General features: G+C 40.9%; 1 protein-coding gene across 2 annotated transcripts in view; it reads left to right on the forward strand.

The window, feature by feature from the left end:
- The first annotated feature begins 1726 nt into the window (after positions 1-1726).
- The window catches only part of PSMB2 (proteasome 20S subunit beta 2), a 32664-nt gene continuing 18891 nt past the window's right edge, over positions 1727-15499 (forward strand). Inside the window, exons 1-3 of one of the 2 annotated variants that reach the window (XM_077844789.1) lie at positions 1727-1925; positions 7005-7127; positions 9344-9414. In XM_077844789.1, the coding sequence (XP_077700915.1) occupies positions 1742-1925; positions 7005-7127; positions 9344-9414 (378 nt within the window). In that variant the 5' untranslated portion in view covers positions 1727-1741. Of the gene's footprint in view, positions 1960-7004; positions 7128-9343; positions 9415-15499 lie in introns of both variants that reach the window. The other variant, XM_077844790.1, reaches the window with a different exon arrangement.

Raw genomic sequence — 15499 nt, forward strand, 5'->3', positions numbered from 1 at the left:
TGTGACTTAACTAGAGGGAATTTCCTGGGAGGAAGAGGGAAGATACAGCTTAAAAGATCATTGGGTCTTTTGGGCGGCAAGGGGGTACATTTTAAAACTTGGATTTTCCAATTCAGCATGCTGCAGTTTTTGTGAATGAATGAATGAATGAATGAATGAATGAATGAATGAATATTGGTATGTACAAAGGGGGGAAAAAAGGTCTGGAAGGATACAGATATCTGGTGGGTAGTTACCAGTTACCTCTGGTGGGAGGAGGAGAGATATTTAACTCTGTATTTCTTCTGTATGATTTGTGTGTATAGTACAACTGTGTACTTTTTGCAATTAAAAAAATATACAAACACACAAAGAAAGGGGGCGGGAGAGAGACTCAGGAGACTTCTTTCACAGTGGAGTTTAAGAAAAGAATCTTTTTGGCAGCCAGGGTGGCTCAGGGGTTTAGCGCCACCTTGGGCCCAGGGTGTGACCCTGGGGTCCCGGGATCCAGTCCCATGTGGGGCTCCCTGCATGGAGCCTGCTTCTCCCTATGCCTGTGTCTCCGCCTCTCTCTGTCATGAATAAATAAATAAAATCTTTTAAAAAAATGAAATGAGATGATCATGCCTATTTAAAAGGTTAAATGAAGGGTTCCCTGGGTGGCTCAGTGGTTGAGCATCTGCCTTCGGCCCAGGGTGTGATCTTGGAGACCCTGGATCGAGTCCCAGGTCGGGCTCCCCGTATGGAGCCTGCTCCTCCCTCTGCCTGTGTCTCTGCCTCTGTGTCTCTCATAAATAAAATCTTTAAAAAAGAGAAAATAATCTTTCTAGGATGATGGATGCATCTGTGTTTTTAGCGGTATGGCTGACTTAATGACCTCACTTGCCCCTGGCATCCAGCATCCAGCCCATGATAGATGGACTGCCCCTAACTCCTCAGGCTCTGCATTCCTTCACAGGCCGGGAGCTGGAAGAAACGTTCTGAAGGGAGTGAGAGGACTGCAGATTTCTGCAGAAGCAAATGAATCGCACAGTAGTGTTGGAACTGGAATTGCAACTGTTTTGCCATTTCCCAGGAAGCTGGGAAGGCCAAATTGTGAGTGTCCGGAACCAATCAGGGAGTATTTCAGATTTCCCCAGAATGGCTGCAAGATACAAAGAGATGGTCATGCTTGCCCCTATTTAAGAGAGAGGAGCGCTGCAGTAGCAGTGCAAAAACACGCAAACGATGCTTGCCCCTGTTTAAAAGAGAGGAGCGCTCCAGGAGCATTGCAAAAACATGCAAACGATGCTTGGCCCTATTTTTACTTATTTATTTATTTTTTTGCTTGGCCCTATTTAAAAGAGAGGAGCGCTAGAGGAGAATTGCAAACACGCATGCAATGCAGGTAAGTCTAAAATAAAGTAAGAGTCCTCCCTTCGAGTCGCTCTTCACCAGAAGTAACAAGTGCACATAATCTGCAGCGGGGACAAGTGTCAGTCGAGCTTTTGCAATTAGCCTCCGCGCTCAGATAGTGAACCGGAACACTTCTGCGAAGCACGGACGGAGGGACTTTCCGGAGGCACTTTACCGCCTCGTAGGGACGTGCCTTCTCGGCACCCACGCGTGCTCGGCGCTTCCCGTGCAGCTCGTGACGTCATCCCCACGTCAGGTTTAAGCTCAGCGTACGAGGACACGCGGCGTCACCCAAGGCAACCCGGGGGCGATCGCGGAGCTCCCGGCGCCTGAGGCCCCGCCCACTCCCCCACCTCTCGCGAGAGTCATGCGTCATCCGAAGGCGCCGGCGTTCCCGGGCGGTCGCGCGGGATCTCCGGCCGGCGGTGCTGTCTCACCGGCGAGGCCAGAAGCCGCAGCGGAGCCCGGCGCGCCGGGCCGTCGCCTCCGCCGCCATGGAGTACCTTATCGGCATCCAGGGCCCCGACTACGTCCTCGTCGCCTCCGACCAGGTGGCCGCCAGCAGTATTGTCCAGATGAAGGACGGTGCGAGGAGGCGGGGAGGCCCGGCCGGGCCTGGGCGAGGGGAGGGAGGGGGAAGGCCGCGGGAGGGGGATGAGGGGGACCCCGCGGGGCGCCAGGCTCCCCGGTCCCCGCACCTCTGATAACGTCTTCCTGTTGTGGTCGCTCGTAACGAGGGAAACGGGCGGGCGGGGGGCTCCTGGGGACGCCGAGGCCGTGGGCACCGCCGGCTGCCAAGTGTCCCAGTGGAGTTCGGGGACTGGAGCCTTAGGGTGCAGGAAGTCCGGCGCCGGGCTTAGCGGAGCGACGCGTAGGGGGCAGCAGTGCGGCTACGCGCCTGGGTAACAGGTGGGGTTTTAAGTGATTTACATGAATTCGTTTTTATTTTTTTTAAAGATTTATTTATTTATTCAGAGAGAGAGAGAGGCAGAGACTCGGGCAGAGGGAGAAGCAGGCTCCATGCAGGGAGCCCGATGGTGGGTCTCGACCCCAGGACCCTGGGGTCACACCCTGGGCTGCAGGCGGCGCTAAACCGCTGAGCCACCCCGGCTGCCCGATTTACATGAATTCATTTAACCCTTTTTTTTTTTTTTTAAATAAAATTTTATTTATTTATTCATGAGACACACACAGAAGCAGAGACCCAGGCAGAGGGAGAAGCAGGCTCCACGCAGGGAGCGCAACGTGGGACTCCATCCCAGGGACCCCAGGGTCACGACCTGAGCTGAAGGCAGATGCTCAACCCCTGAGCCACCCAGAGATCCCTTCATTTAACCTATTAAGATAGGCACGATCATCTCATTTTACAGGTGTTCGTGCTGAGGCCCAGGGGGAAGAAACTCGCCTAAGGCCACGGGAGGCAGAACCCAGATTCACACCACGCAGTTTGACTCTGACCTTTTTGCTGGTAGCTACTATAGTATACTGTCTCCCCATAGGCCACACTTAATAATTTTTTTAAAGATTTTATTTATTCATGGGGGGGGGGGGGTGCAGAGACACAGGCATAGGGAGAAGCAGGCTCCATGCAGGGAGCCCAACATGGGATTCCATCCCAGGACCCTGGGATCATGCCCTGAGCCAAAGACGGATGCTCAGCCGCTGAGCCAGCCACTCAGGAGTCCCAATACTTAGGGTTTTTTGTTTTTTGTTTTTTGTTTTGTTTTTTTTTTTTTAAAGATCTCGGTTGTTTCCTGTGAAATCTAAGAGTGTGTTTTCATGATGGATCATAGACATGCTCCTGTTGAAAAAGTATTCTACTTTGGCTCAGGTGGCTTAATGTTTATTTGGCCAATAGACTTTGAGCACCTGTGTTGCCCATTACGGTGCTGGCTTCTGAAGGGATGCAAAGAAGAAGATGTGGACTGTTCTCTTTAAAGTTACAGTTTAATAAGACACTCAGATGTGTATACGAATTATTATAGTGCAAGCTAGGAAATTTTGCTGCATATAAAAAAAACTCAGCACAGAGGAAGAAGATAGTGTTTAGGTAATTCAGAGGAAGAAGAGATCTTTTTGATTGTAGAGATTAGGGAAAGCTCTTTTTTTTTTTAAGATTTTATTTATTCATGAGAGACACAGAGAGAGGCAGAGACACAGGCAGAGGGAGAAGCAGGCTCCATGCAGGGAGCCCAGTGGGGACTCGATCCCAGGACCCCGGGGTCACAAGCTGAAGGCAAACGCTCAACCGCTGGGCCACCCAGGCGTCCCAAGACTAGGGAAAGCTTTGAGGGCAGGTTATGATTCATCTTTGGTTTAAGTAAAGAAAAATTACTAAATCTGGGATTTTCTGAAGTAAGTGTCCATGACTGCTTTTATAAGTGACAGGCATCTGATTGTCAGGCTGTCATCACTTGGGGAGATGGAAAGCACTCTGAGGGACTTTGCTGGAGTTCTGTGATACCTGAAGAAGAGAGAGGCCTGGAAATGGTTTGGTAGACATTTATGGTATGGATTATTCCTCAAGTCAAATGACTTTATGTAATTCCGTGATCAATTCGTAGAGATTTTATTTGTAGATCCTGCTTTCTAAAGGAGTCCATTTGTTTTGAGGGTAAGTCTGTCCATTTTGAAACCTAAGACCTTCGATAATACAGGTGATTTTAGCAGGTAGCACAATAACCACGTCAGTACCTTTACCGCTATTCTATATAATCCATACAGGGGTCTAAGGCATTAAGAAAACGAGGAAATAGGGACAGGTTGGGTGTCTGGCTTCAGCTCAGGTCATGTTACCAGGGTCCTGGAATCAAGCTTCATGTGGGGCTCCCTGCTTCCCAGGGAGCTTGCTTCTCTCTCTGCCTCTGCTGCTCCTCTTGATTGTGCGTGCGCTCGCTCCCTCTCCTATAAATAAATAAAATCTTTTAAAAAAGAAAGAAGACAAGGAAATAAGTACCACAAAATGATTTTGTATGATAAAAGAAGTTTCATTAGTCAGTATTAGGTTAATTTTTCAACTACTGATTTCTGGATTAAAGCCTAAGGGTATTTAGAGGAAAGAAAGATCACTGTGGTGTGGAAAAAAGATGAATTTGAGTTAGTTCTTGAAAAGTGGTTGGAAATAATTCCACTCAACTCTAATTTTCCCTATTGTCTTTTCTGGTATAAAATGTTTTATGATAGGAGCTTTAGGATTCCATGAGGACCTTTTCCTACCTTTCGTTTCATGAAGGAACTTGTAGGTTAAGCAAGAATGCTGAAAATGAGTAAACCTTTTGGGATTTTTTTTGTTTTCTGAGTATAAAATAAGGATGATACTTTGATTTTTTTTTTTTTCTCATCACTTTTTAAGATATTTTGATATAGGGAAGATATTTCCCAGAGATTGCTTGCTTATGCAAGTGCCCCAAGTCTTCAGTTTGGTTATATGCTATATTTCATGTCTCTGGTCTCCTGGTCTGTTTTAAATTACTCAGAGCATTTAAACCCACACAGAGTGTTTTTTTCCCTGAATTCATACAGCAGGTGTAATCTGAACTACACATGCTAGGTAATAATATTATACATGTACAGTTTTCCCTAACTATGAGTTAGGTAGGGGTGATAGTATAACCATTTTAAATTTTTGGAAACTAGGGCCCAAGTACATAGTGCTGAGGCCAGATTATAACGAAGGTCTATTGGGGCACTTGCCTGGCTCAGTATGTGGAGCATGCAACTCTTGATCCTTGGGGTCATGAGTTCAAGACCCACCTTGGTTGCAGAGCCTACTTAAAAAAATAAAAATAACCAAGGTCTTTTGGGTTCTAGTGCAGTTGGCCTTTTCACAGTATTGTTTACTGATGTTGTTCAGTTTGTTGTCCATTTGTTTCATCTATGTGGATCTTCTAAGTTCCTTGTCAAGGATCAGAAATTCCCTAGTGCTATGCAGGCTGTTTCCTCAGGAGCCATTAGTATGTATAATATATCCCTTTATTACTCACTAGACACATGATAAATGTTTAAAAAACACTTTGGCTTTGTATTAATAAGTTCATTTCAAAATGACCTTAAAATAGTTTACTTCAAAACAGTTTACTGCCTAGAATTTTAACATTTCTTCTAAGTGTGACATTAGTTCTTTGTAAACAAACTTTCTTCTTTCCAAAATAAAAACAGCTTTTTTCCTCATTATTAAAACAATGAAAACTTTTTTTTTTTAAGATTTTATTTATTTATTCATGAGAGACACACAGAGAGAGGCAGAGACACAGGGAGAAGCAGGCTCCATCCAGGGAGCCTGATGTGGCACTTGATCCCAGGACCTCGGCACCACGTCCTGGGCTGAAGGCGGCACTAAACCACTGAGCCACCCAGGCTGCCCAAACAATGAAAACTTACTAAGTAATGTGTTCTTAAAAAAGTGATACAGATTTAGCATAGGCATTTTAGGAAATGCTAAAAAGCAGAAAGAAAGAAATAAAAATTGCCTATACTCTTGTCACCGGCAAGAAGTTAGATGCCAGTGGCAGTTAATACTCTTCTCCTTTTTCTTTGCATAGATAGTATATCCATAAGTGAATTTTTTTTCGTTATGACCAAGTTTGCAAACTAACAGTCTTTGAGTCTCCATAGCCTATAACAAATAAAAGTATGTTTGTTTAGGAGTTTCAAGGCAGTTTGATACTATCTGCAGGTACAATTTATGTGTTTTTTCCAAAGTTTAAGAAGCCGTATTATGGTTCTACAACTCTCAAATGTTTGTAGAATATTTGTAACATTTTGTTCTTTAAATCCTATTAAGGGATTTTGACATTTCATAAGCTTTCAGACAGGAAACATGTCTCCCAGGGAAGATTATTCAGTACTATTTGAAAAATGAAAAGTTAGAGTGAGATAGGGAGAATTATGCTTTTTCTGAAACTACAGACTGAATATGGAGTTTTCTTCCTTAGGCACTAGTTGCTATTTGAATATTTATCTATGTAATCTAAATGAGTCTGGTTCAACTAGATAAGAGTAGACTATTGGGATGTTTTAGGTGTTTTTAAATAGCTCAGTGTTAAAATATTAGTGTTAGAATTTTTGCTCTGGCAGTCATTTTAATTTTCTCTTTGCTTTTGAAGTGGTGTTGATTTACCTTTAAAGTTGATTTATATTCTAAGTTGATTTGTTCTTTCTCGAGGTGATCCTTAATTTTCATTGTAGCACTGGTTCTTAGGTGCTTTTGTGTGTAAATAAATAAAATAACTAACATTTGTATTTGTAGAGACATTTCAGGGCTTTGAAATCATAAACCTGAAGATCAAGCCATTGGCTTGATTCCTTCAGTTTCTTTGAAGGTTCAGTTTTTGTGTTTCAAGCACCTTCAAACGCATTTAACTGTATTTTCAGTTGTCCGCTTTCAAATATATTCTCCAACTGGGATTGACCTTAATACAATATGCCAGTGCGTTTAACATGGAGCGTGAAAGAGAATAATTAACATAGTTGCCCATTAAAGTCTTCTAAAAACAGTGATTAGTAAAATTATTCAACATGGTGATTGATCAACCTGTTTGTGGTTGCCTATAAAATAGTAAATTTCTGATGAGGTAATTTTTTTTTTTTTTGATGAGGTAATTTTTAACGCTATTTTTTTCTTTGTGCAGATCATGACAAGATGTTTAAGATGAGTGAAAAAATCTTACTACTATGTGTTGGAGAGGCTGGAGACACTGTACAGTTTGCAGAATATATTCAGAAAAATGTGCAACTTTATAAGATGCGAAATGGTGGGTAATACTTGGAATGTAACTTTGGTTGAGTCCTCTTTAAATTTGAACTAAAAAAAAGAATACGCTCTACTGACAATTCTACACATGAGCAGACCAATGTGGTCATATTTTTATTTGACTCTTCCTACTTTTGAAACTTTATCTAGATCCTCCTTCTGATCCTAAAGATTTTCTGCAAAAATCCCAGAGTCGAAAAGGGAACCATTTTACCACTGATACTTGAGGGCTACTTTGGAGATGAATATGGTAGTATCAGACTTTTTAAGTGTTAGATATTTCGGAGGATGTTATTGGAGCCAAAGTATATCTGAACCTCAGAGCTAAAAGATTTCAGCTAAACTTGGTTTTACTTTTTATAATGTGACAAGTCACTTAGCCTCCCTGGGTCTTTATTTGCCTCACATCTAAAATGGGATAATAATATTAATGAATTATATTTATATTAATGAATTATAAAAGTTTGTAAACTTAAAGCTCTGTAATTGTGGGAGATTTACTGTCATAGAAGAGTACCTTGCCTTTTAGGTAGATTCTTGTTCAGAAAGATAATTAGGATTTTTGTGAGTTCTTTCTGGGGCTAATGAGCTCCAATCCTCATTAGAGGATTCCTCACTGGATATCCTCATTAGAGAAAGCCTCACTATCAAATGACACTAACCACTGGCCATGTGATCCAGGAAAGTTTATCGTGACACCCTAGCAGAAAGGACCTTCAGTTGCTTACCTCACAGTTTAATACACTTATACACAGCACTGGTATGTGGAACCGTAAAAGAACTTAATTTGAGTATAATTGTATAAAATGGCTAGATAGGACTCATCTATATAGATTTTAGGCAGCAAATTTAGCATCATGCGTTCAGTTCCAGTTTGAGGGTCTCCTCTCTATTAAGCACTCTGGCTAGTACCACAGAGAACTCAGATGAAAAAAGAACCTAAAGCATGTGGCACTTAGGTTTAAGCAAGTTGAGAATGTTTCAAAAATTATTTTTCAGTGGTTCAACTTTGTGCCTACATGGCAGATGAGGGATGCCAATGTTTCTCAAATACAGTATAGCTACAGCAATATTTCACTGCCCTCTCTTGGGTGAGGAAAGGATAGTAAACAAGAGTTGAGAGGGTTGCATGTTGCATGGCTGTCATGGTTTAAACTCTGCACAAAATAAAAATCGTGTATGGTTAAAATTGCCTTTAAAATCTCTTAAATTGGACAGCACCGGTGGCTCGGAGGTTTTGCGCTGCCTTCAGCCCAGGGCCTGATCCTGGAGAGCCAGGATCGAGTCCCACATCGGGCTTCCTGCGTGGAGACTGATTTCCCTCTGCCTGTCTCTCTCTCTCTCTCTCTCTCTCATAAATAAATAAAATCTTAAAAAAAAAAACAACTTAAAAAAAATCTCTTAAATTACCTGTCAGTGTTGTTTTGTGTGTGTAACCCTACCCTACGTAGCAGTTGTTACGCATATTAAAGGTCAAGAACTGAGTTAAGGGAAGGGAGGAAAAGTCTCTATGTAAATAGGCATCAGACCTTTTCTGAGCTGAAGGCGGTGCTAAACCGCTGGGCCACCAGGGCTGCCCCCCAATATTCTTTTAAAATAAACTTTAAAAATCAGCATCTTGGGCACCCTGGATGGCTCAGCGGTTTAGCGCCGCCTGCAGCCTAGGGCCTGATCCTGGAGACCCAGGATCGAGTCCCACGTCGGGCTCCCTGCATGGAGCCTGCTTCTTCCTCTGCCTGTGTATCTGCCTCTCTCTCTCTCTCTCTCTCTCTCTCTCTCTCTCTCTGTCTCTCATGAATAAATAAATAAATAAATACATTTTTTAAAAAAGAAAATGATTAAAAAAAATCAGCATCTTGTGACTTCTTTCTTTTTTTCCCAATACCTATATATTTGTACCCCCTTCCTTCTATAGAGGAAACCAGTCTGTTGATGAATGAACAGCTTAAGCAAGGCTGTGCATTTGCTCTCACCATGCAATAGTTACCTTGGTTTTGTGTTGTGACCAGGAATTACTGTTGGTGTTAACCAGCTATTTCACAGCTGTTGAGTGGGAAAAGGGATAAGAAGTAGGATTGTACTCCTCATTCTGTGTACTTCATGTACTCTGGGTGTACAGGGAGTGGAAAGATGTGAGAAAAGGAGTAGTGGAATGGTTTGGGGTGCTGTTACTCCTTCTGGTTTACTTTAAGTATGACTATTTATCTCTTGTACCAGGTTACGAATTGTCTCCCACAGCAGCAGCTAATTTCACGCGCCGAAACTTGGCTGACTGTCTTCGGAGTCGGGTAAGCAATATAGCAAGCAGCCTTATGTGACGGTAGAAAAATTACAGTGCTTTTTCTATATTATTATTATACAAAGAAAAGTATTTTTACCTTTTTTTGGACTTCCTACACCCTTCTCCTTAGTACTTGTTCATTCTTAAGTCTCTTTGGATTTGTTTTCTTTTTCTGTGTAGTTGCTAATTAAATCCCAAAGGGCAAATGTACACTTCCCTAGAGAATTTGGATGGAGCACACCAACATGAAGGCCTATGAAAGCCTTTAAACTTTTTTTTTTTTTTTTTCCAAAGTGTTTTCATAGCAAACCATGTTCCTTAATTCCGGTGGCTGAAGGTTCTTACATGGCAGTGGGGGCGAAACTTTGAAAATAACAATGCAAATTTCATCTTGAGATTATGTGTCTTTCTGTGATTATTCTTGCCAAAGCACACAGAATTATTCATCTTCACTTGCTTTGGCCTTGTTGCTATCGTAGAGCTGTTTTTGTTCCATCAACAGTATGTTAAAAGATGGCAGCATCAAGTTAAGAACTTGTATTAAAGACTGTGTAGGATGTGCCAAGAAAGTGCATATGATTGCTAAAGGTGTGTATTATTCCCTTCCCACTGGGACTAAGTGAATGGAGCCTTACCACGTGACCTTACCCCCTGTGCCTGTTTACTCATCTATGTAATCGAGATAACTTCCTAACCCCACAGGAGTGCTAGGAAAATGAATGCTTGTAAATCATAATACTTAACATTCATATGACTTTTGCCCTAAGCATTTTGCTTAATAATTTAATCTACTCACTATTCCACTGAGATATAGTAGTCAGTTCTCTATCACTGATACGGAATGAAATGGCATAAAGTGGCAAAGGGACTAGCTCCAGGTCACACAGCAGGTCAGACCGCTACACTAATGGTGCTGTAATTGCTTGACTTATCTGCCTCACATTGGTTTTTCAGTAGTGTTGCTGGAACATCAATGGTATTCATGTTTTTATTATGGTTTTAGTTTTATCTGCACTCGCTTAAGCTGAGTTATGACAGAAATCTAAACACGTACAGATGTTATTTTTTTAAAGTTTCTTATTACAACTCTTTAAAACAGTTTATTTTCTAGTACCTAATAACTGGATTGAGAACTTCTCAATACATAGATTATCTTTTTCTCAGTGCTACCTTTGGCCCAGGGACTTGTGCAATATAACAATCATGGGGTTTGAAGAGTTAGAGATATACCTACATTGTTTTGATCTGGGTTAAAGGTCAGTGGCCTTTCCTTGTTCACTGCTCTGTGAGAGAGGAAAATGGGTTAGATACGACCTTTTCTGCTGCTCAGACATTCCTGTGGCATTTGGTAAACAGTATGCTGTGGCTTGCTGTGTAAAATATTCCTCTGACTTGTCAGGCAGGACTGGAATAAGAATTTCAGCTTTGGGCACAATAAATACTTTATCATAAATACAGCAGATGTTAAGTGAAATAAGCTCCTTTTAGAATGGAGATAAGAGTGGCAATGTGCTTCATGCAAATGCAGTGGATCTAGTTAATCTCCTAGCAGAAATGTTTGATGTCTTAACAGATAAATATCCCTTGTAGACCGTGACATAGGGCTCTAGTAAATATTGACTACCTCTGCCTATGGTTCTGAGTCCAGTCTCTGCTCCCACACCCTTCTATCAAGTTAGATGGTTAGCTCTAAAATATGAGCCTATATTTTAGTCCTTTTATTCTGGGGAGAAAGGTGATTTTCTAATAAGTGTGAAATCACTAGATTTGGTACATTTATACAGTCACATCAGTTGGTACATGAGACTTATTTTGGGTCAGCCACTTACCATGTATAACTTTGTGTCTGTAGCTCAAATTGTCTGATTTCTAATTTGGGGTGTGTGTTTGGGGGTGGTATGTGGTTGGGTGGACATTTGTTGCAGAGTATATAATGAATTTTTTGTAAACTGGTTCTTTAAAATGCAAGCAGGTTTATCATTGTGGTTAAGCACTGTCCCTGGATTTAAGCTGCTGAGGTTTTTGTGTTTTGTTTTTTTTTTAAAGATTTTATTTTATTTTATTTTTTATTTTATTTTATTATTTTATTTTTTATTTTATTTTTTATTTTATTTTTTATTTTATTTATTTTATTTTATTTTTATTTTATTTTATTTTATTTTATTTTATTTTATTTTATTTTATTTATTTTATTTTATTTGATAGAGAGAACGAGCAGCGGGAGGGGCCCGGGGAAGGGAGAGGGAAAACCAGATTGATTCTGTGCTGAGCATGGAGCAGTTGCGAGGCTCAGTCTCATGACCTCTGAGATCAGGACTTGAGCCAAAATCAGGAATTGTATACTTAACCACCTGAGCCACACCCAGGCGCCCCTAGACTGTCTGAGTTAGCTCACTGATTTACTAGCTGTGCGTCTTTGGACAGATTCTAACTTAATTTTTCTATTTACAAAATAATAGCACTTACTTACAAAATTATTATAAATAGTAAATGAAGTAATCTTGCAAAGCTGTTAGCACAGTGTGTGGCACATATGACTAATCACTTGTTTCAGTGCTGTTATTGCTCCTTGGTTGAAGAAAAAAATTATTTATTTATTTATTTTTTAAGATTTTATTTGTTCATGAGAGACACACAGAGAGGGAGAGACATAGACAGAGGGAGAAGCAGGCTCTATACAGGGACCCTGATGTGGGACTTGATCCCTGTACTCTGGGATCACGCCCTGAGCCAAAGGCAGACGCTCAACCACTGAGCCACCCAGGCGTCCCGAAGAAGCAATTTAATAGTTATAAGTTAGTTTCTTATGGGAGATTCTGTGTTGTGCTATTTCAGTTGAATGTATTTGCTGGTAAAGAAGATATGAAAAAGTATTAAAAAAAAAAAAAAGAAAGAAAAAGTATTGATATGGATAAGGAAGATAGAAATAAAGCAACATTGATCATTTATTATGCAAGGCTTTGTTCTAGATCAACACATCCCACTATGGTAGCCACTAGTCATAAATGGCAATTAAAATTTTAAATAAAATAATTAAATTAAATTAAATTTAAAATTAAATTTAATTCCTAGGTGAGAGTCTCTTGGGCTTTGAATGAAAAATAAGCTTTTGTTTCTATAAGAAAATTTGGTTCCTCATTCACATTAGCCACTTTTCAAGTGCTCAATAGTCACATGTGGGTAATGGCTACTATATTGGACATTGCAGATGTCATTGTCATAGGAGGTTCTCTTAGTGCTACTCTACCTAGTTATATATGTGACCTTATTTAGTGCTCACTAGACACCATAAGATGAATGTTATCCCCATTTTACTTATAAGCCTACTTAGACTGGTCAATAAAGAGCTTAAGTATTTCTGGTATGTGTCCAAGTATACCAAAGACACATATATAGCCTGTCAAAGGCTGAGGTAAGATTCTAACTTCAAATACCATCCTCTTTCATACTGTCTCCTTACTTTACTGGACTAGTGGTACAAATATGTGCATTTGGGGAAGCATAAAATTTCCAGTTTTATTAAAATGTCAAGATCTCCATATAGGGGGGCACTGAGTGGTTCAATTGGTTGAGCATCTAATTCTTGATTTGGGCTCTAATCATAATCTTGGGGGTCATGAAGTCTGAGGTCAGGCCCTGTATCCAGCTCCATGCTCTGTGTGAAGTCTGCTTGGGATTCTCTCCTCTCCCTTTACCACCCGCCCCAGCTCCCATGCACGCACACACACATTCTCATTCTCTCTCTCTCTCTCAAATAATGAAATCTTTTCTTTTTTCAAATAATGAAATCTTAAAAAAAAAAAATCTCCATATAGGATTATGTGGGTAACATATAAATAGGTACTCATTGTAGGTGTTTAGTAAATATTTGCTGAGTGAATGTCATCTAGTTGGTCCATAGATACCACTGAAAATGTTATTGTATATTTATATACTGGAAGGGAATTTCATTAAAATAAATGTTTTTAAAGATTTTATTGATTTATTTGAGAGAGTGTGTGTATGAGCATGGGGGGAGGGGCGGGGGAAGCAGACTCCTTGCTGAGTAGGGTACCTGATGCTGGTACCGTCCCTGGACCCAGAGATCATGACCTGAGCTGAAGGCAGACACTTAACCAACTGAGCCACCCAGGTGCCCTTCATTAAAAATTTTTGTTTTTTATTTTTTAAAGATTTTATTTATTCATGACAGAACGAGAGGCAGAGACACAGGGAGAGGGAGAGAAGCAGGGTCCGTGCAGGGAGCCCGATGTGGGACTCAATCCCAGGTCTCCAGGATCATGCCCTGGGCTGAAGGCAGCGCTAAACTGCTGAGCCATCCAGGCTGTCCAACTAGTTGGATTTTTAATAGGATTATTTTGAAAATTTTGTAATGGCTTATAAGCATAGTTTGCAATGATGCTTATTTAAGTTCTCTTTATGATTTGATTAATGGACTATAGAAGAGGAGTGATAAGTTAATGGGACTGTTTCTTGCTTGAAATTAATTAGGTGGCATATTTGGTGTAGTATTTGAATGCCCTAAAACTATGTTATTATCCGGGGATCCCTAGGTGGCTCAGCAGTTTAGTGCCTGCCTTTGGCCCAGGGCGTGATCCTGGAGCCCCGGGATCGAGTCCCACGTCGGGCTCCCGGCATGGAAGCTAGTACTAAACCTTCTGAAACAGAGCTCTTTCAATTACACCACTGGTTTTCAAACTTTGGTGGGAAGGGAACAGCAAAGCTGCTTTTTTCAAATAAAATTTTACATGGAACCTCAACATATAAAATAAATAATAGTGCTGATCTATGTGAAGCAGAGCTAAAGTTTTACCATACTGGTCTTCCTTGGTGACTTTCCTGAGGCAGCTTCATGGAACAGAGTTTGAAAACCACTATGCTAGGCTGGCTGATATATTTTACTTCTATTTTTTAGGTGCTAAATATTAACAAATATAGCCCTATAAAAAGATAAATTACCAAAGGCTTACCAAGTACTTGGCAGAAAAGGTTCTATGAGAACACTATGGCCAACAAGTAAAGCCCTGAAGATTACATACCAAAGAGGGCAGTGTTCTACTCTAAACCTTGCCATGAAACTCCACATTCCCCAAAGATACCGGATTTGGCTGGTTCATATCTGTTTCTACATACGCAAAATGGAGATCTGGGTGGATAATAACATAATTTTTTAAAAAGATTTTATTTATTTATTCATGATAGACATAGAAAGAGAGAGGGGGGCAGAGACACAGGCAGGAGGAGAAGCAGGCTCCATGCCGGGAGCCCGACGTGGGACTCGATCCCGGGGCTCCAGGATCACAGATTCCTGAAGCTGCCTCAGGAAAGTCACCAAGGAAGACCAGTATGGTAAAACTTTAGCTCTGCTTCACATAGATCAGCACTATTATTTATTTTATATGTTGAGGTTCCATGTAAAATTTTATTTGAAAAAAGCAGCTTTGCTGTCCCCTTCCCACCAAAGTTTGAAAACCAGTGGTGTAATTGAAAGAGCTCTGTTTCAGAAGGTTTAGTACTAGCTTCCCTGAGAGAGAATTGAAAAAAACCTTGGGATAAAGAAGGAATTTGATTGGAAATTTAATAGTATCTTCTAGACTCCAAATGGTATAACTTAAAGATCTAATGTCAAGACCATAACCAGACTTAAATTCATTTTTTCAGGGAAACAATATGTCAGAAAGAATTTCAAGTATTAGTCATTTCTAGAAGTGACCATGACTTGTCCCAAAACCCTGGCCTGAATTTGAGTGTGTTACATCTGGCTTATAGTAGGCATGTATAGTGTGTCCTAGAAGAATCCTGGTTGCTTTGAGCCTCTAATCTGACCCCTAGAGTTATTGTCCTCTTGCCTTTGGTGGGTGTCACAAAGACATCATCTGTTTATTGGTATCAGTGAGGTCATGTGACATGGTGAGCAGATGGCCCTGGTGAAACCTTGGCTTTGCAGGTCTTGTCCTCTAAACACGATTAACCATTTGTTACATATGATTAAAATATCCCTAACAAGGGTAATTTCACATGCTTTTTGTCAAATGGGGTTAGCAGGATGTGACATGACACAGCATTACCTTCTTCCTCCATGTGCCATCTCC

Source organism: Canis aureus, chromosome 13, assembly GCF_053574225.1.
Source record: "Canis aureus isolate CA01 chromosome 13, VMU_Caureus_v.1.0, whole genome shotgun sequence".
In the NCBI taxonomy this organism is placed as follows: domain Eukaryota; kingdom Metazoa; phylum Chordata; class Mammalia; order Carnivora; family Canidae; genus Canis; species Canis aureus.